Source organism: Camelus ferus, chromosome 5 (genome assembly GCF_009834535.1).
Source record: "Camelus ferus isolate YT-003-E chromosome 5, BCGSAC_Cfer_1.0, whole genome shotgun sequence".
NCBI classification, from domain to species: Eukaryota; Metazoa; Chordata; class Mammalia; order Artiodactyla; family Camelidae; genus Camelus; species Camelus ferus.
In genome coordinates this window covers 91,533,262-91,559,964 of record NC_045700.1, presented here as the reverse complement: position 1 = coordinate 91,559,964, position 26,703 = coordinate 91,533,262, and the positions used below count along the sequence as shown (strand labels likewise).

General features: G+C 50.6%; 1 protein-coding gene across 1 annotated transcript in view; it reads right to left on the bottom strand.

The window, feature by feature from the left end:
• Positions 1-15,091: 15,091 nt before the first annotated feature.
• Positions 15,092-26,703, bottom strand: part of INPP5D (inositol polyphosphate-5-phosphatase D) — a 114,159-nt gene continuing 102,547 nt past the window's right edge. Inside the window, exons 23-27 of the mRNA XM_014564707.2 lie at positions 26,298-26,447; positions 24,122-24,218; positions 21,961-22,227; positions 17,268-17,889; positions 15,092-16,287 (exon numbers count right to left, since the gene is read on the bottom strand). Coding sequence (XP_014420193.2) covers positions 16,285-16,287; positions 17,268-17,889; positions 21,961-22,227; positions 24,122-24,218; positions 26,298-26,447 — 1,139 coding nt within the window. The 3' untranslated portion in view covers positions 15,092-16,284. The remainder of the gene's footprint in view (positions 16,288-17,267; positions 17,890-21,960; positions 22,228-24,121; positions 24,219-26,297; positions 26,448-26,703) is intronic.

Sequence of the window (26,703 nt, the reverse complement as noted above, 5' to 3'; positions counted from 1 at the left end):
AACAGAAACCTTAACCTCTAATTTAAACCAGGGGTCAGCAAAATATGGCAGGGGAGCCAAATCCAGTCTGCCATTTGTTTTTGTACAGCCTTTAGGCTAAGAAGAGTTTTTGCATTTTTTATAGAAGGGACTATGTGTTGGCCTTGAGCTTGTGGCTCTCAGATCTCCTACTGGGGGATCTAAATCAACGGACAGCCCCAGCTGCTGAATCTACCAGCCATGTCCACGCCTCCCACGGAAACCCACCGATGACTGAGCATGGCAGGGGAACTGAGGCAGGGTCTCAGACTGATCTTGCTTCAAGGAAGCTATTACAGACTAAATATTGTGTCCTTCCAAAATTCATGGTGTTGAAGCCCTAATCCCCAATGTGATGGTGTTAGGAAGTGAAGCCTTTGGGAGGTGATGAGTTCAGGAGGGTGAATGGGGTTAGTGCCTTCATGAGAAGAAACACCTGAGAGGTGATGTCTCTCTCCATGGCTGTCTGCAAACCAGGAAGAGGGCTCTCACCAGACATAGAATCTTCTGGCACCTTGATCTTGGACCCCCTGGCTTCCAAACTGTGAAAAATAAGTATGTTTTTCAGTCCTCCAGTCTATGACATCTTGTTAAGTAACACAGCCCAAGCTGACTAAGACAGTCGCCCCATCGGCTCTGCAGAAACTTTGATAGGATTCACTGCAGGCTGAGGGCTTCCTTCCCAACCTCCCCTCCTTCCTCTCCCCTTCCCGGGGTCTGACAGCTCTCCCAGCCTCATCCGGCGACCCCCTTCCCCATCTTCCCTCTTAAGCATCTCCCTCAGCAAATCTGTCGTGTCTAATCCTGCCTTGGTGTATGCTTCTCAGGGAACCCGAGGAGGCTGTGATGAAACCCAAGTAGCAGGAAAGGCTGGGAGAGGAAGCAGCTGCCAGATCTGCTATAGACATTTTGGGGGTCCTACCCCCCAAGTCTGTTCTCCTTCCATCTAATAACATCAGGGGTCTGGGTGGCTGTGTTTCCACCGCATGACTGAAACTTTCTGACCAACTGCTCTTTGGAGCAGCTGTGGACACTTGACCCAAGATGGGCCAGATTCGTCTTTCAGGGATGTGAGTGTGGGGAGCTGGACTTCAGGGTAGGAGCAGCCGCTCAGAGCCAAGGCAGAGCCAGGGAGACTAGGAACGGGAGGGGAGCGATTTGTGGACTGTGGGCAGGGGAGTTGTCCAGGGAGGAGCTGTGCGTTACCAGCTCCCTCTAGCCTGCTCCACCCCCCCAGCCTGCTCCACCCCCCCTAGCCTGCTCCATCCCCCCTAGCCTGCTCCATCTCCACTTGTAGTTAGTTTCTCTTCCTTGTAAGCAGAGCCTCAACTAACACGGACATTTAGAATTTTCCAGCAGGAAAGCCCCTTAAACATAACTTTATGGCAGAGCCTCGAAGTAGGGAATTCCCTTCCTGTCCAGACTGCCTTTGCCAAGATCTGAGGAGATGAACCTGTATTTCCTAGAAGAAGCACCAAGAGCTGCTTCAAGTCCCGGGTCTGGAGGAGGGGGCCCCTAGCAGGGGGAAGATGGCCTCACTGTGCCCTTTCTTGGGTCCGGATCCATGACCAGGGAGGTGATAGCCCCTCATGCTGTAGTGTGGGGGTCTGCCCGTCCCCTCTGCCAGACCCCAGGGCGACTTCTTACAAGAGGGTCACGAAGGCAAGTCTCCTGTGCAGGGATGAGTGGAACCTTCTCTGCTCCTCCCCGACAACCCATTTGTCATGATTTTACAGCACCTCCAAGATCCTCGGGTGGGAATTTGCTTTACCCCTGGATAACTAAATAGCCCATTTCTATTAATTTTTCCAAAGTAAATGAAGCCTGGGTAGATATTTTTATAGAGCAATCAGGGAAGGCCTCTGCTCCAGAAAGCAGGAACTGCCAGCAAACTTTTAAGCAGCTTTTCTACTAAAAATTAAAAAACAGAAACTTAACTCCCATTTTGGGTGAACACTTGTTTTATGGGCTGAAGTTTTTTTTTAAACGAGTGAGTGCCTTTCCTGAAAGATAAGGCATCCGCTGTTGACGAGTCTATTTTGGTTGAGATAGGAAAAAAAAAAAAAACCTTAGAAACTATAATTTTGGTTGATTTTTAGTGAGCAAAGTTCATAGAGAAAGTATCAATGGAATTCAGAGAATTTTTTAAATTGTTTTGAATTCTGAATTTTTGAATTTTGAAAATGAAAGTTATTAACATGACTCCAGGTTAATAGACGTGTGCAGAGGAAGTTTTTCAAACTATTGGAAACGTGATGCAACTGTCAAAAGCACAGGAAAGCTGCAAATCCAACTATGAAACGAAATGCCAGTAGTCTGTTGGGCCACAGGGTGAATGTGACAAAAGGTATTCTTGCACATGTGCGTGCACACACACACACAATGTTCTCTCTAAGTCTGTCTCTGGGTATTTGGCATTTGCATCCCAGGTGGAATGATTTGCCTATTATGATGCTGGGTTGAGATCCATTATCTGACTCATGGGCAAAGTAGAGTTAAATGAAGACGGTGTGCACAAGTGACACTTCAGCCTGAGTTAACAGGGTACACTTTTGATGGAGTAAATGACCTTTCATCACACAATTATCTGGGGATGTATAAAATGTCTTAGGGACCCGAAAACACATTTCTTATCAGAAGTATATTTTCTTGATAGATTCGTTTTTAAAAAAAACTGCCCTAGTGATGGAAAGTTAAACCAAAGAGGACTTTTGAGGGAAACTATTGCCACCTAACCCAGGAATGTACTTGTCTCCTTCCCATTTCCTGGCCCTTTAGCCCTGCTGTAAACCCCTATGGTTGGTTTCAAAAGGCTTTTCTCCCCCTGAATTTCTGATTATTTTGGTAGGAGAGGGCTCCAGCAGGGTTCTGACTCTAGGAGGCCAAAGTTTATGAAGACAGCAGTCTTTAACTACATCTGGCCATGTAGCTTGCCATCAGATTTACCACTCTGTACTTCCATCCACGTGTAGAGCCACTTCTTTGCCAGGTTTGGTCGTGCAATTAAAAGAAGAAAAACTTTGCTATTTGTTGGATGATAATCGTATCTGTTGTTTTAATTTAGTAAAACTGAACATTTTTCCATCTATTTGTTCACTCATGATTCATTTCACTCTCTATTGGGTAAGGTCTGTCTAAATCCTTTGCTCATTTTGTCTAGACAAGGAATAAACAATTTCCTGTGTATTGTTTGGGGAGAAGGGTAGGAAGAGATGATTAAAAAAAATTTTTTTTTTCATGATTTGTCCAAGATACCTTCTTTATAAGGCAGATAGGACGTGGTCAACCCGGTCACTGAACTAATTAGAGTGTGCACATTAGTAAGCAACTCTTAAGGAAACTGTGAAAGTTCCTCACTTGGTCTTTATGAAGCATTATCATATCTGTTTCCATATCTTAGCATTTCCCTATCTTTGGATGAAAAGTCCTGCTAACTAAGGCATTAATCATTAGGGTTGGTGTTCTGAGGGAGAATAAAGACAAAGGTGTTTTGGAAGGGCAAGTAGTAACCTAGTAGGTCCCCCAGTACAGAAGCTGTACTGGGCGGGACAGCCCTGAGCAGCCACACAGAGCACATTGTAAGACCACTTTGCATTCGTTTGGACCCGAAGATGGAGGTGACGGTACCCTGTCTGTAGGATCCAAGACATGCCTACTGGATTGGCTAGTGCAGTTTTAGACCACCTTTTCTTTAGAATTTTTGACTTCCTCCCTTCCTTGGGTCTGAGCCCCGTTGAGGCTTAATTAGTTAATTCAACAAGCACTTAAGTGACTCGTGTATGCCAGGCACTGTCTAGGGGCTAAGGCTAGGGTAGCACTTCTTTCCTCAATGAGCTTCCATTCTATTGGGAGATCCAGGCCACAAGAAAACTGAGCATATCAAAGAAGTCAAGTATGTACATCTGAGGGCAATGAGAGCTATAGACAAAAAGAAAAAGTAGAGCAGTTTGCATATCAGTAGGGTGGCTAGCACGGACCTCATTGAGAAAGTGAGACCTGAAGGAGGCAAGGGAGTCAGCTACAAGGTTATCTGGGGGAAGAGCAACCAGGCAGAGGGGTCAGCTACAGTAGGCACTGTCACAGGTGCACTTGGAGCCCACCCCCCATCCTTTGCAGTCAGTGCACCCAGCCCCCTGCTATAGTGGGTGTTGGCAGCTAAAGGCTTGCACTCGTCCTCTCTTCTGGAGGATGGTGCTTGGCTGACGGGAGCTGGTTCTCTTCTTAGAGATGCCTGGGAGGTAGTCAGAACTGACCAATGGGAGGGAACATACGTGCCCAGTGCCCTCGCCTCCGAACGGGACACTGTGATGCAATGTATGTTCTGGAGCTCCCCAGGGCACAGACTGAGGATAGACTTCTCCGAAAACTACTCCTTCCCCTGACCCATCCTGCCTCCCTCATTGCCTATCGTGGTGCCTGGATTGAGAGCATTTTATCAATAAATTGCACAAGAATCCCAGTCTCAGGCTCTGCTTCTAGGGAAGCCAGGCTATGGCAGCCCAAAGGCCAGAGCTTGCCTCATATGTCCAAAAACCAGCAGAGAAGCCACTGTGGCCAGAGCATCCTCCCCAGGAAATGCACACATTCAAACACCTATGCGGATAATTCTGCCTCAGACACTATGGAACCCAGTTCAGCAGCCACAGCATCTTTCAGGGCTCCTGCAGAAGGGCTGGTGACCCCACGCGTTGACTTCCACATACACCATGCACTTCTCCACAAAGGGGTTGGAAGGGTAACTTCTTAGACAGAACTTCGTCTTCAGTTCGGAAAAGATGCCTATTTGCATCTTTCCAAAGTGGCTTTTCTAGAAAATTACCAAATCCATCTGCTATGAACTGAATTATGTCCCCCCCAAAATTCGTATGTTGAATCACTGAACCTAAGGTGACTGTATTTGGACAAAGGGCTTTTAAGAGAGAAAGTTCAATGAGGTCTTAAAAGTGGGGCTCTAATCCAACAGGACTGTTGGCATTATAAGAGGAAGAAGTAATCTCGTTCCCTGTCTCTCTACCACGTGAAGACCCTTAGAGAACAGCCATCTGTGAACCAGGAGGTGGGTTTTCACCAGAAACTGAGAGCCATGGCATCTGGTTGTGGCAGTCTGAGCAGGCCATCAAAACTACAAAACCATCAAAACTGTAAAAGTCAGCTCCGAAAATTCCAGAGCTACGTTTGTGAAGGTCACATTTCCCATCCTGTTGGGAGACAGTTCCTGCAATGCCCCTGCCTGACCCCAGGGCACCCAGCCAGGGTTTCCTTGGGCCATCGATAGAAGGTTTGAAAAATGGGAGGCAAACCAGGATTCAACTGAATTTTCTGTTTTCACACCTAACCATAAGATGGAAGCACTGTAAAACGTCTGGAGAGAGAGACTGAGGGAGATGTTTCTTAGAATTTTAATCATTTCCTGTATAGCTGCTGTTCTGTGAATACAGGGTAATCTCTTCTTGAATAGAAAATTAATTCTGAGAGGTAATTGGTTTATTTTTTTGCTGTAAAATGCTTAACCCACCTCCACATATCCTGGCAACATAATTGTGCTCTTGACAAGGTAAGAACCGGTTTGGAGCCTGAGACACGGCTCAGAGCTCTCCACTTTTCTTGTGTGAGCTTTGCCAAGTGCCTCGACCTCCCTAAACCTCAGTTTCCTCCTCTATAAAGTACACATAAGACCACCCTACGGAGCAGCGAGGATCAAGTAAAGAACGCATATGACAGTGCATTTTTATGTGGCCCAGAGGCATTGGGTGTTAGAGCTTCTCTGAGGGTAACCCGCTGGACTTGTGTGAATTTACCTGCTTAGCGATGGACTGCCACGTGGTCAAGCCAAGGGCTCAAGAGCTGGAGGAACATTCCTTAATCTTAGATACACACCTGCCTCCAGGTCAGTGCTGAAAAAGATACCTGGCTTGGGAGTGGCACTGGGCAGGTACTGATGAGGGAGGAGTGCCCCCAGGAAAAATGGGCTGGTTAGCTTTCCAAACAGCCACATCAGCGTCACCTGGGGAGATGTTTAACACGTAGGCTCCCGGTTTCACCCCTCCCCCACCCTTAGGGCTACAGGATCAGATTCTCTGTGGGTGGCCACAGAACCTGTATTTTACAACAGCCTCTCAGGTAATTCCTTTGTACACTGAGTTTGAAGGTCTTGTAGAGCTACATCAGATTTTATAATCACTAACAGGTTACTGTACATTTTGGACCTAAGTTACAAGTAACAGTTTTGAATGGCTTGCTTGGAACAGCTTGCGGTTTAAATTTATTCCCCACACCAAACAGTATTCATAGGCTATTTTATTGATCAAAAAATTTGGAGCTTATTATATGTCATCTAAGGTTGATAATGACATTCTGTAAAATATCCCTCAAGTCACATATTATCACATATTCATGTCTCATTAGAGTGATGTAATAGGAACAATGGAAACTCTTTTTACGTGAATTCACTGAAAGTCAGTTAAGTAAGAGACTAGGAAAGACCCCAGCGGTAGTTAGGATCTGGGCATAATCAAGACCGTTGCATTATGAGGTCTGATTTTTGTTTTGCTGCTCAGGGGGGCTGATGCCAAGCTGCACAGCCAATTAAATGGCAACAGAATGTATTTGCAATAAACGGAGAGCAGAGGTTCACTTAAATTTAGCATTTGACTTCATTAAAAATCTTTATCCTAGCACAGAGAACACTCTGTGAAAAAGAAATTACAGAATGACATAATACAACCCCTCTGTCATCTGGGAGTCTATATTTAGAATAATTTCTGAATGTTTCTGCACCACTGGGACTGTGTGAAAGATTTTCCTTTTCATTTTGCTACATTATGAACCAGAATCAAAAATTTGAGACGGCTAGTTTTAATATTTTTTGTTAACACCATATTGTTGAAGGGTGTAATGCCAACGACAAGGGAGGATGGGTAAAAAAAAAAACTGTTGTCCATATGCTGCGGGGTGACTAATAATTTTCTGAGTGGAAACAAGGAAAGAGGGAGCCTCAAAATCTGTGAACTGTGTGAGTATCTCAGGATGGCACTCAGCGGGCGCGAGGACATGGAGCCTGGCATCTGAGCCGGCATGTCTGCAGGGGCCGTCCTCTTTGGTCTTTGGAGGTAGGGCCCCCAGAGCCCTATCATCTTGAGAAAGCCTCACTCAAGAACCTTCTGAGTTCTACTATGTGCTAATCATCACGATTTTGACCCTTTATTTATGACCTTCCAGTGTCCTCTTATGTACCTATTTTATCCTTCTTACAAACAACAGTCAGGGAAGGTAACTGGCCTCAACTAATCAAGGGTGAAGTTGGGATTTGAACCCAGCTCTGGGCCCAGATCATTTCCCTACTTTATCTATTACACCACTTTTTCTCCTTTGAATCGAATGTTCAGCCTTTGGAACGGTGTTTCTCCAAATGTGATGCCCTGACCACCAGCATCAGAATGATCTGGAATGCTTGTTGAAATTCAGATTTCCAGCCACCACCCAAACCAAGGGAATCCTTCATGCTGGTGGACCCGGGAGTCTGCACTCTCACAAGTTCCTCAGGTGACTCTCATACACAGTGAAATTTGAGTGTCATTATTTTTGAGAAATCCAGAAAAAGCATGAGCTACGGTAGTTGCCCCTCATGATTTGACAGACCGGCTGGAAAGAGCCACCCCTATGAAACCGAAGCAAACACTTCCATTTACTTTTCATCATCTGCAGCAAATTGCAAAATCTCAGTTTGGCTTCCACCTGGCGCTCGGTGTACTTTTGAGTCGTCCTGCTTTGTGATCAGGTGGTATTTACTTGAGGAATCAAATCCTCATATTAACATAAGCAAAACATAATTAGAAAAATCTGTTATAAAAACCATTCTGCTCTCCAAGCCAAATATGAATTGCTTTGGAGCGAGTCATGCCAGGAATCCCACTTTGTTAGCTCATGCAATTAAGAATGGCTGTCATGCCAATTGCTGTCAATGTCTACTTTTCTTAATTGTTTGAACATGTGCCCCTTCCAGCCCCCAACGTCTTTCACTCCCAGTGTATGCAGAGCTTGAAAGAGTTGCCATTCAAAGGTGATCTTACTTTTTGTAACAAGTTGCGCTGGTTTTTCTCCCTTTGCGGGTCCTCTCTCCTTCCATTCTCTGCCCTTCTCCGTATGTTCCGTGTCTGGAGCTTGACCTCTGAGGGCAGTATCACCACCTGAGCTCCCTTGCCCTCTGGCTTCTGGGTGGGTTTGGCCAAAGGGAAGAATCAGCAGGAAATAAAAAGGCAGGAGGAGAAGGAGGTCAAGGTGTCCTTAACCCACACCCTTCTCTGCTCTTCTTGTTTTGTTGTTTTTATGGCTGCAGCTTCTAGCAGGGGCTCCCCTTCCTGGCTTTCGCTCTCACTACCTTGGATAACACCTCCCTCCTTTAGGTCTATGTTAGAGATGACTTTCTATTGTTGCTAGTCCCTGGGTGCCTCAACATCCTTCACTGGTTCTCTTAACTGCCTGCACCCCTGTAAACAGTCACGTCTCTTGAGTGTGCTGTCTCCTATACATTTAGGTGAATCTATTTATTTTTTCATCCATTTCTCTTTTTGTTTACATTTTCTAGGTGACTATTTAGTTTTTGGGGGGTTATTAAACTTGTTTATTTTTCATTTATTTTTGGAGGCAGTACGGGACCCTGTGCGTGCTAAGCATGCGCTCTACCACTTGAGCTATACCCTCCCCACTGCGTCTATTTCTAATCATGGGTGCGTCTATTTCTAATCATGGGTTAAGTGCATACAAAGATGTCTAGTCTATCCAAATTACTGGGTTAGTTTGTAAATATAATTACTGGTTGAAATTATTTGGCCTCCTCTGGTTAGTCCTCGGTTGTAAATGGGGACAAACATTAGGGAAGCTGTCAGTTATTAATCAAATCCTGGCCGTTTTGGGTCAGGGGTGGTTGTTTGGCTTCCTGGATTGTCAGCAGAGACAGCTGTCTCCCTTCCCCCAAGTCTGACTTACCACAGGCTGCCTTCCTGGGCCGGTCACTGTAGATAAGGGCTTGGTTTCCTGGGCAGTTTGCTGCAGGTTGTGGATCAGAGCTCTATTTTTATATACAGTCTGGCCATTGTCAGTGTGTACGTTCAGTCTCTCTCTGTACTGTTTGGAACATCCTTACACTAGGTATCTCTTGAGAGATGTCTCTCGGAGCACTCAGGAATCTCAGCCCAAGGGCACAGAGACATAGGAGAGGCCAGCGCTGGCGGGCTGGCGTGGGGTTAGAACTCTGTCAGGCAGCACTGAGCCTACCAGGTTGCAGAGCAGACATGTTGCTGCCCCACCCACCTCATCACGCCCAACAGCCCCATCTCCCACGTGTGGCTCTTCCGACCTGAGAGTGCTCTCTGACCACAGAGCTGGCTTTGCTGTATAGACTGCATTATCTGCTGAGGAGCTAACACCGCCCAGAGACAGCCCTCACGTGAGCAGGTGTGTAGGCACCCAGCTCTCTCCTCTTTGGATGGGATCAACAGACATGCCCACAGATGAAGCTCTACTTGGCCATGGTGGCTACCTGCTCCTCAAGCATCTTTTACTGGCTTCCTTCCCTTTCTGGCCTCAATTCCCTACTCCCTTACTAGTGTTTCCTGGAGTTACTCCCAAGTACCTTCCTTGCACTTGAAGCTTTGTCTCAGAGTCTGTTTCTGGGGAACCCAAACCCATAAGGCAGCTAATGGAGGTTAGCTGACCCCGAATCGGCCTCCTTGAAAGTTTTAAATGTCAGATATACCAAGTGAGGGCCAGGACTGCAGACCAAGTAGAGGCCAAAAGCAGCAGAGTGATGAAGGTGGCTGATCAATCAGGGAGGGAGGGAGAAATGCTGGCTTCCGATGGGGTCACAAGACAGGAGCCCCAAGGCTGAGCCTGGGCTCAAGGGGCCGCTGCACCTTGACTGCTGAGGGACTGCTGACCCCACTCCCCTGAGGGAGGGCTGTGCAACGTCCTCACTTCCCATGTACCTGGTGACAGACCCCATCCCCTGAAGTGACTTCCACATCTTTGTCCCTTGAAACAGAAGGAGCCAACTGGCCTGGTGGTATTTCTATAACTTTGTGGGACATGCCTCCTGGCTCCTGGTTTCCTGCTTTTAGTAGCTGTTGTTAGGGGCCAGAATTAGTATCCTTGTCTTCAAAAAATGAGTAAGTCTCAGAGGAGTGCAGGACATCAGTTCTTCACTTCTGTGGGTGATTGTGCCCCATCCCGTCTCCCAGGGACCACTGGCAATGTCTGGGGCAAGGGGTGGTGTATATTGGAGTCTAGTGGACAGAGGCTGGGGACGCTGCTAAATATCCTGTGATGCACAGACAGCCCCCCACAAAGAATGATTCGGCCCCAAATGCTCATAGTGCCGAGGCTGAGCCCCTGGCCCTATGGTGGGCAGCCTTTTTCTTTATTTTCACCTCCTGGTGAGTTAGTTCCTCCATCAGTCAACCTGCAGATGGACGCTCATTTGTGCCAGGCCTGCTGCTGCTTTGTTCTAGTCCACCTACGGCTGGACAGGATGGATTCCTGGGGACGGGCTGGAATACACAGAGGACCAGGGGAAAGAGCGAGGAGACTGGTGTTGGTGGAGCCTCGTTGGCACCTGGCGCTGGAGCCGGAGCCGGGCTTGGTGGCCTGGGCCATGCCCGGCAGACCCAGGCATTGGCTCTCCTGTCCCCGGTGCCATGGGGCGGCCCGTGGAAGTGACCTGCCCAATGCCACGCAGTTTGTCAGATCTGGAGCCACAACCTGGCCTCGAAAGGACAAGCCAGGATTGAAAGAGTCACCTAGGAGAAGGGGTTCCGAGGTGCTCAGAGACGCTTTGACATAAGTGACCCTTGTAGTAGCCGAGGCTGAGGCATGAAACGTGAAGAATGGCGTGGTGCCGTCAGACCATCACACTGACGGCACCCGACGCTTGCGGAGGGCATGCGTGCGGTCAGGGCTCTTTCTCGCTGGTAGGTCTGTCCTTGCCCGGAGCCCACGCGGTCACTATTCGCTCCTTTGTCCGGATGGAGAAAGGATGCCAGGTTAAGTACTCAGGTGAGGTCGCACGGTGGGTCAGCGGTGGGGCTGGGGGCCAAACCCAAGCAGGCTGACCCCAAGTCCAAGATCCTCACCTCCACGGTGACGATCGTTCTGAATGCTAATCATAGAACATTTTCCCAGCAACCCCTGGAGGAAACCACCGCCTGGTCTCTAGCCCGCACACCCTTTGTCCGCACCCGAGGCAGTATCACCGCGGGGCTGTGCGCCCGCCTCTCCCGGAAGCCGGGGCGGTTGCCTCACCTCTCACGGGTTCCCAGGGCCTGGCCCAGAGCCTGGCCCACTAGGGCACATTTAGGCAGCCCGGATCCAGGGTCTGTGCTCTTCACCACTGCCTATGCTGAATGCGCCTCTAAAATAACTGAAGCCAGACCAACCATTTCTGGGGATGTACTCAAAATCAGGTATGAAAATTCAGTTCACATCCCATGCACTCAAACACGACTCCACATAAGGCAGAGGATGGCCTCTCCCGTCTGCCCTTCTGCCCCTTCCCGCTCCTTCCCATGGACCTTGCCAGAGCTGCAGGTCAGCGTGTCGCTGCCTGTCACTCAGGGTAATACCTCTCCTCCTGGCATCCCATGCTCCCTCCTCCACCTGCTCTGCAGGCCGGGGCTGGGCTGAGACAAATGAGGCACCGGGGCACTAAATTTCAGGTAGCGCCAGTTCAGGTGGGCACCCGAGACTCAGCGCCTCTTACCTTTTGCACTGGGTGCCTCCCTCGCCTGGACTTTCCTAAACACGTGAGCAGCAGCATGTCACTGCGCTTGAGTCCCTGCAGGATGGAGGGTGGGTTGTGAGTCATTTACTTGGTTAGGGAAGTAGGAAGAAGTCAACAGAGGGAGAAACAGACAGGCCGGAGCTGAGTCTCACCCCGGACAGGGCGGCCCAGGACTGTACGGGGCATGGAGCTGCTGTGTGGTGTCTGGGATCACTGCCAACGTGTCCTGAGTGGCCAGCAGCACCGGCCAGCGCTGCCCTGGAATACGGCCCAGTACCAGCTCCCGGACTTCCTACATGTCCCCAGGTCGGCTCTCATGGGCTCAGGTCATCAGAGCAGCTCTGTCTTTGTAGCTAAAGCCACCCAGTGAGTCCCCCTGGCTTCAACCAGCCCCTCCTAACCTCAACCACCCACCTCTGACCTCAGCTAGTCCCCCTGGCCTCAGCTAGCCCATTCTGCCTCAAAGCCCCTTTCTTCAAGGATTTCCCAGTCTCGCCCTGCCCCTGGGCTTCCCGCCTTGTTTGTTGGTCATGCTCTAGCCCACATTGGGGAGGCCTTATCCACCTTCTTCCAGGACATCTTTGCAGTCCCTGAAGGTGCAGTTCAGATGCTCCCCTCATGGCTGCCTGGACTTTTTTCCCCTGCTCCCTCGTGGAGGACCCCCGCAGGGCCTTCCCACACTGTCTTGTCTCCCAGGAAGAGGGAGGGGACTAATGGTCACCGAACACCTACAATGGGCCAGGTGCTGGGTCTCTGCAGATGCCAGCTCCTCGAATCCGCCCGACCACACCGAGCAGAAGGCTCCCCTCTCCCCATTCCACAGATGAGGAAACTCAGGCTTAGAAAAGCTAAGGGCCTGTACAAGATCTTATTTTCTGGAAATGAAAGACAAGCTATTTAAACCCCATTCCTTTCGACTCCACAGCCCAAGATATACCAACCCTCCCTGCCATGGTCTCCCTTGATAAAAGTGCTGACCCCCAAGGCCCAGGACACGCCACCAACATGTATGTGGTTGAGGGAAGGAAGGACTGCCACCTGTACACACCTGGTGTAAAACCACTCCCAGCCCAGCCCAGCGGTTTGGTGCTGTGACCTGAGAGAGAACTGAGCAGCACGGACCAGAAAGGAGTCTGTCCCTGCCCAGACTCTACCTGCCAGTGCTGTTCCTTGCACAGTGCAGGTTTCCCAAAAAGGAGCTTGATTGCGGGAGGGGGAGCATCACGCTTGGGCTGTGGGTGGGGGTGTCTGTGGGGGTGAGACCAGACATTTGCATTACAAAGGGTGTCTTTCTGTTGGAGTGAAGGCTGGGAGCTGGGCTTGCTGCCTTGTAGAAAGCTTCTAGGCCTTCAGATTGCTAGATCTCCATGGAAATTAGTTTGCCAGAGAAAGAAGCTATTTTAAGGATGTGTGAAGAGAGACCCTGTAGGCTGGGGTAGGGAAGGTAGCTGTAGGAGAGAACTTTTCTGAATGACTCACTAGTTTCCCTCCTATCAGGTGGAAAAAATGGCATGGAAAAGAACCACAGCCCAGGAAGGAGGAGGTGCCGCCCGGCTGACCCTGAACCTGGCCCTGGGCTGAAGGCTCGGAGCTGCAACAGCCGCCCCGGGGGTGGAGATGCTGGATGCAGGCTGCTGTTAGAGAAAGTCAATTAGGCTAACACCACCTTCCTGTTGGCATAAAATCTGCTGTTTTCAACCAGCTTTCATCTAATCATGTAAAGAAGGAAAAAATCTTGCATCTTAAAAAAAGTGACTACAGCAGCTTCTGCAACCTCGGGGAACAACAGAATTCGCCATAGGGGTAGGAGGCACTTTTGTGAGGAAAGCTTGTTAGTTAATCCGCCTCCTTGGTTAGGGAGCTTGGTGAAGAATGGCTGAAATAAAATAGAGGTAAATTACTTAGGTGATGGAGGTGGGAATTTCTGGGTTCCCCTCTCATCCTGCTGCAGGAGGGGGAATCAGGTGTTTGGGAGGCCTAGGACTGGGAGCAAAGGAGAGATGGCAGAGAAATCTGCCCCCAGGAAAGTGGGCCCTAAGAGATGATGGTAGACCAGAACCTGGGGAGAAGGTGGTCAGGGACCTGGAGGGGTGGGTGCAAGGCTGAGCAGTGGAAAGGACAAGGATAAAAAGTCTTAAATTTCAAAGTTTCCAGTTCCAGGCATCACAGTGGGCCCTGTTGTCCATCAACTTACAGTCAAAACCTGCTTGTGCTGACACGGCTTGTGTTGGAGCTTGGAGAGGGTGGGTGGGGGGCACTGTGCTTACTCAAATGCCAGAACTCAGACCACTGCTGCTCCTGGACTCACTTCTCCCAGGACCCCTCAGAAATGGTGGGGGGCCTGGATGTCCATTCCAGGTTGGGTGGGAGCTGCAGGTACCTCGCGGCATGCCAGCACCCTGGCAGCAGTGGACTCCCAGGTGCCGCAGGCATCGGCGCTCAGGTCCTCAGCTGTGGACTGTGGATGTAGGAGCGATGGAGAGGATGTCTGGTTGTCTCCAGTTGTCCTTTCACCCTGGTCCTTGGCCTATGGAGTCAGAAGGGAGGTGTCCTGGGGACTCCAGTCAGGTTCCACGAGGGGACTAGGAAGTGAGCCTACAGGGCGAGGGGATCCCATCCGGGTGGATGAAGAGCCTCGGTTGCAGTGGGATTTCAGCCCCCCTCACCCCCGCCAGTCTCCATGTGCCTTTGTTATAGGGCAGTGAATGGTTTGCTCTGTGGCTTCCAAGAACACCACTCTCTCAAGCTCTGCCTGGAGTCCAGGTCTGGTGTCAGTGAGCCAGAGGCCAAGTACCTTGAGGTAGTGGGAGCAGCAGCCCAGGCCAAGGCACCCTGTAAAGGGGTGGGGCAAGCGGCACCCACATCTACCTTCTGGGCTGGGTGCTGATCCCTGACCCATGAGCCGCGCAAGCTGCCCTGAACATGGTGAGCTGGAGGCCCACGACCTGGTGATCGTTCACATGTATTTATTGTCTTTGGAGCTTAGCAACAAACACTTATAAGTGTCTTGTGTCTGCTGGACAGCAGGCGGTGGTGGCAGCTATGGGACAATGCTAGTGGAAGTTGGGTGGCTGCAGGATGCCTGGAGTCCCATGATGATGTGTGACGTCTCCTGCTGTTCCTGGTCCATGCCCAGCTTCAGACTCATTCTGTGGAGTTCCCTCGGTCAGGGCAATGCTGGCCCATCTCTACCGTGAACCTTGACACCTTCCCCTCCCCGGGCTGCTGCTCCGCAGCCCCGACAGCCTAGAAGCAAGACTGTGGCTGAATGTCAGGAAAATACGCCACGCAGATGGGAGCTAAGTGAGAAAGGCACAATTTATTGGTCACGCAAACTGACACATATGGGGATGTGGGGTGCGTACCCATTTCTCTTGCACTCACACACACACTTCTGCATTTGGTTTCCTACATTAATTCCGTTATGTCAAAAAGCAACACAAGAAAAGACATCACCAATCTAGTTTCCTAGTAACCAAGAAGCAGGGCTGAAAGCCACGGAGTTAGGAAAGAAAAGGTGGCACCGTTTTGGGAGCAGGAAACGGAGAGGCCTGCCCTCCCCAGCAGCCAGGCGGGAGAACTGGCTTTTAGGGGCAATGAACGGCAAGGACTCTTGCATCAGCATAAGGAGCTAAAGCTTAGAGAGTGTGGCTCATCCCATGGCCTGGAGGTGGCTGCCTGTCTGGAAGAGGGCACGGGGGACCTGGCACCAGCCTGGCATCATCAGTCCTCTCTACTGGAGAGTAAGAGCTGCTTTCCTTCTTCTTTCGACTAAAGAACTGAGAGGACCCGGAGAGGTCCCAGCTCTCCACGCCAGCGCTGCCAGACTCTCATGGCTTTAGCTAACGCAGTTTGTATCACTGAAGCTAGACAAGGCCAGGTTCACTGTACCCTAAATTAACCACCCTCTCCTCAGCTCCCTAGAGGTCAAGGCCTGTCTCACTTCAGGGGGGCACTGGCCTTGATTTTTAATGCTTTGTCCAAACCACTCAGGACATACTGTTTTGAACCGGAGGGTCTGGGAATGTGGTTCTGGTTGGCTGAAGAAGACTCAACTGACAATGTTTGTAAAGCACTCAGCACGGTACCTGGCACATGGTGAGTGTTCCATACATGTAGCCATTATTATTATTAATATTATTATTATTATTTATATCTCTACCCACAAATCAGCGCTTTAGTTCCTTTCTTCAAAATGGCGACCGGAACAAAGCTCTTGGGTTCCAAGTACCAAGATCAAGCTGGGGGCCCAGGTGTGTGGGTTGTCTGTTGTCTGTCGGGTGAGCTTTTTCTTCTAACCTCAGCACTTGGTGCCAAGTTTCGCAGCCAGTGCGCTCTGCCAACCGCACAGAAACTAGGCCCTCTCCTGAAAGTCACAAAGCCCTGCAGAGGAAGCTTGGTAGGAGGAACACACAGGGGGTCCCGAGACAGGGTCCCAGCGGCTTCCTGCTGCTCCTCTGGGCTCCCATCTCGCTGGCAGCTCACCGGGGGCTTCACTGCGGAACAAGAACAGAAGACAGTCAGCGCTGCATTCTCTCCAGGCCAGATTTAACTAGAGGTCCCGATGTCCCTGCAGGTTATGAGTTACATCAGGGCTCCTTTAACGCAGTGCTGAAGAGAGCCAACACACTGTTCTCAGTACTTACATATGTTCTGACCTATATTCTGATATACACATATATATGTATGCATAGGAATATATAGTAATGATATATGTAGTAATACGTACTATATAGAGAGTAATGATAATCCTCCCTATAAACCTACGAGGCAGGTTCCACTGATAGTCCCCTTTTTATAGATGAGTAAACTGAGGCTCGAGGCACAGAGCCAAAAAGTGGAAGGGCTGGGATGCAAACCCAAGATGCAAACAGTCTGGCTCCAGAATCTGTTCTTAACCACTATTAGTTTTGTTCAAACAAGAAATCTGTTTCATAGGAAGGAAGGGGACACTGTGTCTGAAGTCTCTAAAACACTGGGAAATTTTAAAGCACTGTAATGTAATGTAGTAATGATGATAATAATGAAAGAAAATGAAATATAAAGGATCTGAGCTCTTTGCATTTATGGAGCCTTATTCCTGTGGGCCTTTACCCACAGTGGGTCCTTTAACCCTTTCAACGTAGGAGCAAGGACTTTGAGGACAGGTGGGTTCAAATCCTGTCTCCACCTCATTTCTGATACACAGCTCCCAGAACCACCGTTTCTTGGAACCCACTCCTAGGCCCCATCCTCATTATCACACACATGCACACGCACTCACCTGCATGGACGAGAGCCCAGGTGCACCCGAGCACACTCCTAGGCATGGTGGTTGAATCACACGCGTGCACTGGAGCGTACTCCTGGACTCGCTGGTGCTCTTACACTCTCAAGCACACCAGCCCACGTGCTCCCGTATCACACGCACGCGCACACGGTGGCGGGACCAAAGCGCCCATGCATGCGCACAAGCCCGCCCGCGCCCCGAGCGCACCTGCATGGCGGCCCTGCCGAGTGGCGCGTCCTCGGGCCGGTGCTTGGCGTGGTAGGGGAGCTCGGCGTTCTCGCGGTAGTCGCGGCCCTTGGAGTGCTGCAGGTGCAGGACCGCCGGGCTCTTGACCGGGAGGGGAGGCCGCTGCCCCGGGGCGGGCGGGGGCTGCTGGCTCAGTTCCGACCTGGAAGGCTTGATGGGCCTTTTGGCTGGCACCGGGACCTGCGAGCCGGCGGGGGCCTTGGGCTTCGCTTGGCTCTTGTCCCCGCCCGCCGGGCGGCCCTCGTTGGCGGAGGACGAGCAGGTGAAGGAGCGAAGCCGGGGCGTGGGGCTGAGGAAGGGCGCGGGCATGGGCACTGGCGCGGGCGGCGGCTTGCCTGCCCCCTTGCTGCCCTCCGTCTCCGGGGCTTTGGAGAGCAGGATGCTGGGCGACAGGATTCCCGGGTCCGGGCAGGGCGGGGGCTCCTTCCTCAGCATTTTGGGGGATTCCTGCTCTTTCCGGGGAACCAGCTTGGGGAAAGAACTCACAGACCCATACAGCGGGTTCTCAAACATCTCGGGCTTGGTCAGCTGCGGGTCCTCGGGAAGCAAAGGTTCACCTGCGCTCTTCCCCACGTCGCCGGGCCTGGAGGTGGGAAAGAGGACACACAGGCAAGAAACACCGTGGGGAATGACTGCTTAATGCGTGTGGGGTTTTCTTTGGGGGCAGTAAGGAGGTTTGGAATTAGATGCTGGTGGTAGTTGCACAACACTGTGAATATACTGACTGAATGGTACCGAGTTGTTCACTTTAAAATGCTATGCTTCACAGATATATAAAACAAACTTAATGGTTACCAGGGGAAAAAGGCGGGGTGTGGAGGGGGTAAATTAGGAGTTTGGGATTTGCAGATACTACTATACATAAAATAGATAACAAGGTCCCACTATATAGCACAGGGAACTCTATTCAATACCTTCTAATAGCCTATAATGAAAAAGAATATGGAAAGGAATATATATATATAACTAAACACTGTGCTGTATACCAGAAATTGACAACATTGTAAACTGACTATACTGCAATAAATGCTATGCTTAATTTTATGTTATGCGAATTTCACCTTGATTAAAAAAAAAACTTTTTAAAAAATGATAGGCGTATGTACTGTGTTACTCAGATACTGATGATCTCACAGGTGAGCTCAGCTCTTGCCTTGGATGTTTTCCACTAGAGAAACTGTCCACATCGGAGCATCAGTGAGCAAGGGGGGCTTTACTGAAGTGATGTGGGGGCTTACTTGGCACCCTCTATACCAAAAAAACCCCACCTGCTCCATCCTCATGAGAGACGCCTGCCCTCCATAGCTGGTCCCCCACCACAATCACTGCTGCTAAGAGACCCCCCTTCCTGGCTTCCCCCAAGAATCCTGCAGCCTCTCCTCTGTGTCTCTAGCAAATTCTACTCTGACCCTCAGGGGAACAGAAGCTTTGCAGGCAACCAGACCACCTGCTCAGTGACCACCTATGCTGCTTGAGGGTCCCAGGTCAAGGAGAGCCATTTAACACATGTGTAGGAGCCCCCCGAGCATGAGACACTGCCCCAGGCACAGGAGGTCACCATGAACCAGACAAAATCTATGCTCAGGGGGCTGACGGTCCCTATTAACACAGTATTCTTTCCTCTGAATAAACTCCTCTCCCTGGAAAGTGTGATCTCCTTCGTGTCCTCACTCAGAGTAAGAAGGGAAAAGTGGCGTTCATGTTGAAAATCAGAAGCAACCTGGAGAGATGCATTGGAGAAACAAGCCATTAGCAAGAAAATAGGCCTGTTTGACTCATGGATGGAGAAGGAGCTCCATGCTGTACCCAAAGTAGGTGAGAGCTTCCTTTGTTTGTCTGTTTCCTGATTTATTACTGCTCTTACTGGAGGTGATTTCCTGCTGAGCAAATTATGAGAACCAAGAATGGGAACACATTTTACTTTCTGGCCAACGGCACACTCTCCCAGGGGAGTGTTTTGGGTTCTGTTTTCCTGCAAAATAAGGAAGCTGTTATGAAGAAAATGTGGGTCCCTTGGAAAACACACTGAACTGTTGAGGCCCTGATGCCTCTTCCTGATGGAGTGTGTGCTGAGACGCTGCTCAAAGGTGCCGGACAGCCAAGGCTAATGGACTCTTTGGGGGAGGAGGTGTGGGCAGGGGACAAAGGCGAGATGTCATCCTTACACAGGTGCCAGTGAGCTGAGATGATGTGAGGTGTCGAGGAGGCTAGCCTCAGGGACATGCCAAAGGGGGCCCCAGACTGTAGACTTGGTGTTTTGCTCATTACTCTTTGGAAAGATCTGGAAGCAATTGCATAACCAGAAATGTCAGGGCCTTAAACAAAGACTTTGGAAGGTACCTGTCCACCACGGGCCATCCTCTACACTGCCCCTCAGTCCTCAAAGACCTTTGCCATATGTCGGCCCAGGGAGGCGGGGGCAGGAGTGTGAAAGCGGCATTGCCCAGAAGTTCTGATGAAGAGGCAAGGAGAAAAGAAAAACGCATCGCCTTCCCCTGAAGCCCACCCTCAAAGACTGAGCGAGGAGGGGCTCGCCTCAGAGAATGCAGGGCAGGGCCTGGAAGAGGATCCTGGATGCAAGCCTTCTGGTGACTGCAAAGCTCGCACCCCTGGGGAAGGAGCAGGGAGATGGGGCAAGTCAAGTCTTCCCTTGAGGAGGGGGCTGCTGTCCCTCTCAGAGTGGGGAAGGCTTGGTAGGGGTGAGGGAGATGGGAAAACCCGCTCTCACAGCAGCCACGGGGGTGGAGTACGGGGACCCATGCCCAGGGCACAGAGTCTATTCCTGTGGCCAAATGCACTCCTCAGACTCCAGAGTCTGCTCTTTCCTATAAAAGTGAAACACTGAGTAGGGTCTGAGCAAGGCCCCCTTTCTAACCACATGACTTCAGTTCAGGGGGACCAGTCGCCCTGGTTTGCCGAAGATTCAAGCAGTGCCTTGGACATGGGATTCTTACTGCAAAAAAGAGGACAGTCTTGGGCAAACCAGGACGTCTGGTCACCCTACTTGGTTGCAGGGCGGACTGGTGACACCCACTTTTCCACAGTCTTCATTCAGGCCGAGTAGGGGGTTGGGAGCAGCAAAGAGGGCTGCAGCGTGGGTTCTAAGCTCACACCTCAGAAATGAGGTGATTAGAGGCAAGAAGCTGGCAGCACCCACGCCTGGGAGCTGTCCCCATTCTAAAGCTGTGACCCATGAAACTGGAGGAAACAGCTCCCCACCCGGTTCCAAGCTGTGTGCTGTGTTCCAAGTTATTAGGCACAAAGGGACATTTACTTTGGGAACTTAAAACATTTCACTTAAACGGTCCCCTTCTTCTTTGTGGTTGTTTACAGCTCCTTTCCCCGGGGTCGCCAAAAAGAAGACCTTTGCCAAAAAGGTGCCTCAGCACCCACCGTACGGTGGCTTTTGTCCTCATTTATCCAGGGGAGAAAACTGAGGCTGTTTCTCCCTCTCTGATATTTCTTATGGAAAGACCAGAGTCCACAACATTAACAAGTTCTGAAAACTGGAGGTACAGAGACAGGGCTGAGCTTGAGGGCAGGTCTTGTGCTGTCCCATCCTCCTCCCTCCCTCTGTCCCTCCCTTCATCTGTCCAATTTTTTTTTTTTAAGAGAAAAAACTTAAGACAGAAAATTGTAAACTTTCAATCCAGAGGAAACCCCAGCCAGGCCAGCCTCGGGAGGGCTGGAAGTGGCGGGAGGTGAGGGGAGTGGTGTTTGACAACATGCCCTTCCCCGGCTCTTCACACACACAGAAAATGCCGTGAGGAACAGAGGATCAGAGAGGGGAAGACAGGCCCTGAGCGATGCTCTGAAGTCCTTATAAACAGTACAGGCAGCCCCCAAAGGAAGAAAATGCTAATGGTACTTTGCACATCTTCAATCATTGTTAATTAAGATCTGTACCTTTAATTTCTGTCTGTTCTATGGTTACTAGGAGCACAAAAGGCTCCCAATAATCCTGCGTTTCCACAAGACACTCAGGCATGGGGCTGCTTGGTTAAGGCACCACTGATCAGAAGTGGCTGCCCAGGCCAGGCTACTCCCCGGCTCCCATCCTCTGAGCACGTACAGCCTGGACCAATTCTAGACGCGGGTCAGCTTTCTCTAACGGCTGGGTTTTCCCTGAAGTTTCACAGCCAGATCCCCTCCCTCCCTGCAGGCTGGCTGCTCTCCTCCCCTTTGGAATTCCCAGTCCCTGCTTTTTCTAATCGGTCTTAACAGAAGAGACCGGAAAGATGCACATGGGAACAGCAACCTTCGTGGTTGAGGAGAGACAGGGGAACTCGGAGCTGGGGAGGGACTCCTACGTGGAAATTCCCACCTCTGGTCCCCTGGGCCCTCCAGGGAGTGGGCGATGGATGAGGTTCACTGCTTATAGAAATGTGTTTTTCAATGAATGTCGTTTTACAGGAGTGTGTTTTTCTTTGGCAGTATGTTTAAAATGTTTTATCCTATTTTTATAAAACCTTTCAAGGGTAGGAATTGGAGATTCCACAAGCATTTCTCAAGTGCCTACTGTGTTCCAGGCCCCGAGGATGAGTCAGTGACCCAAGCAGACACATATCCCTGCCCTCACACGGCTTCTCTTCTAAGCAGGATTCCTGGTGGTGAAAACCCAGGGAAGGGAGAGGTCTTGGTGAAGAGGACTCACCTTGACTCCTGCGTCCTGGGGCAGGGGCCTCGGGTTGCTGTGGATGATGAAAACTTCTTCGGTGATATGGGCGGCTGGGAGGGTGGGGTCGGAGGGCTCTCTCCCCTTCCAGGCCCCAGGGAGGAGTCCTTGAATGGCTGTTCATAGCTCCAGGCAGTGGGCTGTTGGTCAGGGGACAGGTTCTGCTTCATGTGCCCAAAGGGCCCAACCCCCATGTAGTTGGGGTTGATGATTTCAGTGATGCTGGAGCCACCACATGGAGGGACCCTGAGGGGCAGACACACAAAGTCATACCTCAGGGCTCCTCCAGGTCAGCACCAGCCTGAGGACAGTGTCCTCTGATGTCCCTCAGGGTTCCTCAGGCTCTCCTTAATTCCTTCACTTCTGGGGTAGTGCATTCATTCATTCTTTCATTCATACAACAAAGTGGTTACTGAGTGCCTAGTAACACTAGGGCCAAAAGGAGGAAATTTGGTTGTAAATGAGACAGCCACAGTCTCTGTTCTTGTGGAACCAACATATGATGGGAGAGACAAACAGAACAAGCTCAGTGACAGAGATCACATATTTATACCCTGCAAAGTCTGACTGAGAGTAATTAAAGGGGCAGAGACAGACTAGCACATGGTTGGGACCGCCTGGGCACAGGGCGGCCAGACAGGGCCTGTCTGAAGGGAGGGAGAGGAGACAGTGATAAGAGTAAGTGCAAAGGCCCTGTGGTACAAGGGGGATGACCCATTCCAGGAACAGTCTGAAGGCCTGTGAGCAAGAGGTGAGAATGGAATGAGGGGGCCGCTGTGGACAAGCGATCGTTGGGGCAGACGGTGGGGGCGGAAGATGGAGCCAGTTGGCTTGCATGTTTGTGAAGCATCAGAATGAACACAGCCATGCAGGCCTTGGGAAAGATGAGTGTGGAGGTCACAGAAGTCAAGGCTGGAGCCTCTACTGTGGGGGAGTTAGCCTAAAGCAGTCAAGGGATGGCCAGACCTAGTGAGGTAACCCTGAGACACCACTGTGCTGCCTCTCGGTGACAGAAGTGCCATCCTTCCTTGTGAGACAGTGCTCTCGGGAGAGCAGACTGAGTATACAGGTTGTAACAAATGCTCCCCAGCTCCCATCTGCTCAGCCAGCCTGGTTCTGGGCATACCGCACTCCCATCAGTTCATACCTACTTAAGAAGTAAGTGTAAATTCTAATACTAGTCAAATGGGAAATAACTGGTTGACCTACACTGGTCCTGATACTGGAGTTAAGCAGACATTTGAGAGCTGGGATGCCTTTGTTGAGGGGATGGTAGTAGGAGAAAAAGACTGAAAGGGATACTTTAATGCCCACGGCTACAACTATCAGAAGTTGGAAGTGGACTGGGGAAGGGCTGGAGGTGGGAGTTGCTGTGCATGTGGGGGGAGGTGGGGGGGAAGGACAGGTAGTGGGGGCTGAAAGGAGGCGGGGAGTAAGCTGGGCTCTGCCGCAGCTTCTAGAATTTTGCTTGGCTGCCTGGCACTGCTTTGTCCCCTTGGCAGGTGAGCTGGTCTGGAGACCATGACAACCCTTGCTGGCTTGATTCTGGAACTTAAGACTGCATCAATGAGCTGAGGTGACGCTGGCCCCTAGTGATGCAGACTCTTGATGTCCAGATTCTTCCCAGCCCAGGCTCTGCCAGGAGCAACCCGTGTGCATTTTCCTCCAATGATTTTACCCCTTAGTAACAGGACGGGGCTTTTGGACATGGAGCCATGACTGCTGATGTCCCCGGTCCACAGGAAATAGGACGACTGTTCCATGCTATCATCTCTGCAGTCGCTTCCTCCTGGACTGGGCATCTTTCTAGTAGGCTGTGAGTTCCTAAGGCAGAGACTGCACCTAATGAGCCTTGGTTTCTCTAGAAGCTGACACATAATAGGTGTTCAGCCAGTGTCTCTTGAACTGAACTGAACTCTGCAACAGAGAAGAGTCTCCCTGGCCTTGTCACAATCACACCAGCCTCCCCAGAGCCCGGGGTTTGTGGTCAGAAGCTTCGGAGCCGGAACAGCGCCTCTCCAGCCCGGAGCTTTCTTTCCCCCTCAGGCCTTGCGTTCTCTCTGCTCCATGTCCCCTCTCCTGGGTCCTGGGTCTGCAAAGCCACGCTTGTTTGTAGTGAAGCCGCCCACCCCAGCTCTACCTGTTGACAGGCTCCCACTGCTTCATGGGGTCGTGGCTGGTGAGGCTCTTCAGGGACTTGGGCCCAATGGACTCATCCCGCTCTGTCTTCACAAAGTCTGCAAAAAAAGGGCCAGGAAAGATCATGTGAGGGGCCCAGCCCCCAGAGTTTGGGCTGAGATTTCCACTGGCTTGCTGAAGCTAGACAGTGAATAATGGCTGCCTGAGGAAGGGGCTAAGCAAGATTCTGAGGCCTCATGTGAGGCTGGTGATTGATTAGTTATGCCTGCTGTGGCTCTGGAGGGAGGAGAGTTGGTGTGTATGACCGAGAGTTGTCATTTCATGTGACATTTTCACTTGTTTGTGTCAGCAAGGGGTAAAACAGGCAACTATCTCTTAGTAGCTCTGAATAAAACAAATATAACAAGGTGGCTCTACTGGAGTATCTGGTGCCCAAAGCCAACCTATTCATGAGCTTCATGGGGAACTGGGACCCTGTCTTCATATCTGATTCTGGTTTCCAGTTGCAAGGGTGCCAAGACCCCTCAGGTCTAGATCCTGCTAGAGAAAGGAGCTCCCAGAGGGCAGAACGAGGAGCTGCATCCCGGGGAGGCGGCACCCTCGATGGCCCAGAGCCTTCCCAGGAGCAGGGGCGCCAGACTGTCCACTTGCAGTGAGTCTTACTGTCTCACTGTTCACATGAGAGGCAGGACCCTGTCACATTTATGAAGACACGAAGCTTAGCAGTGGCTGAACCTGCACTTTCCCCTTGGGCCAGCTACTTACTCAGTGTGTGACCTCCAGCCAGCGACTTAACCTCTCTGTGCCCACCTACCAAACAAGGCTAACATCCAGCTCTCAGAGCTATTGTGAGAGATAATCAAGATGATATTATAAGATGACCATTTCACACATCATGTATAAAATGAAAACCCAAGATGTTTTAGGCATTGTTATTTGCTTTTGAGCAAGAATTAAAGCAAAGAGGAAAAGGAAAAAAATGACCTGTTGCCTGTGTGAAAAGGAAAAAAAACTTGATTAACAAATTTTGAGGAGCTCTGTGCCTCTCAAATGTTTTATTTTTTCAAGCAGGGAAGTTTTCACATGATGGAGACTATTGAGAAGGACACAGGTTAATTTCCAGGTTTCAAAAATGGATGCACAATTCAGAGAAAATTACAAATTTCTGTCTGTAGACTTCCTTGAGTTCTCCCTATGTTATGAGCACTTCTTGGCCACATTTCAATACTCTCACAATGGAGCAGTGACAATTCTCATCCAAGAGATGTAGCATCTGAAATTAGCTAGTGGAAATCAGTAGGGTCTCCTCTGGGGACAGATAGGGGCTGGCTCCCCGAGGCTGGCATTTCACATGGGGCAAGGAAATGCCTGTGGTGAGTATCTGTTTACAAGCGTGGCTGCATTGGTGTCACTGCTGAGAGTCCCAAGAAACGCACCCTCCCAAAGGCCAGCCAAAGTAAGCAAGTGGTGTTGAGCGGGACCGAAAGACTGAGTTCAAGTTCAAAGAGGTGCTAGGGGACTCTGCCAGGGAGAAGAAGGCCAAGGGATGCTGCTGCTTTGGAGGGTGGCTGGTCACTAAGGTAGGAAAAGCCAAAGAAAAGTGCTCAAGATGAGATATGGGGCTTCCAGATGTATGTGGTGTGTGAAAGCTATACAGAAGGTACAGAAACCCTGGGTGGGTACCACGAGGGCAGGATGTAGATACGTGCCAGGGTATGTGTGTATATATGATGCCCATCGTATGGCCACGAGGAAGAACAGGGACCACATGGGCAATTCCAATCTCAACTGCAGCCACAGCTTCAGTCTCCATGGCCTGGAAAGGGCCAGTCAGTGATAGGCAGGTCAACTGTGTAATGTAGTCCTTCTGGTGGAGGTGCTAACAGGGAGTGACAAGGCCTAAAAGACTTAAGGTGAGAGCAGAGGACCTGGAAAATTCGCAAGCATCATATCCTTAAAGATGTAAGTTGACTGAGGTCAGGGAAGGGTGATTTCTGGCTGTGGGGTGTGCGGTTCTGTAGGGAAATTCCTGAATCTGCTAAGGGTTGGGCCAGTTCGTCTCTGAGATCCCTTCCGATGCTGGATTCCCCTCTAACGCCACAGCAGAGCGAATATTTCATTCCTGCCCCAACCCAGCAGCGCTGAAGAGGGAGCGGGGAGGGGCCGTGCCCACTTACCATAGAGCTTCTCCCTCGTCTTGCCTTGGGAGGTCTGCAGCTTAATCTCCCCCTGGAAGTGACCCATCATCTCTCCGTGGTGGGTGAGAGGCGTGTAGATGGGGAGCTGCGTTTCCGTGGCCTCTAGCCGCAAAGCAATGCAGCCCTCGCCTGGGGAGGTGGGGGGACAGCAGTCATGTCGAGAATTCCCCCCATTTCATGGGAGAAACACCACTCATTTGGCCTGGGGACTTAGCTCCCTCACGCACAGGTGATCCTTCACAGCAATGGCCAAGGCAGAGATTATCAAACAAACCTTTCAGAACAATTCCTCAGCAGTTTGGGGAGAACATCTCAAACCTCACAGCAAAATGAACTCTGTGCAGATTAGCGAATGTGAAAAAAACTAAATCACAGAAAACCCATC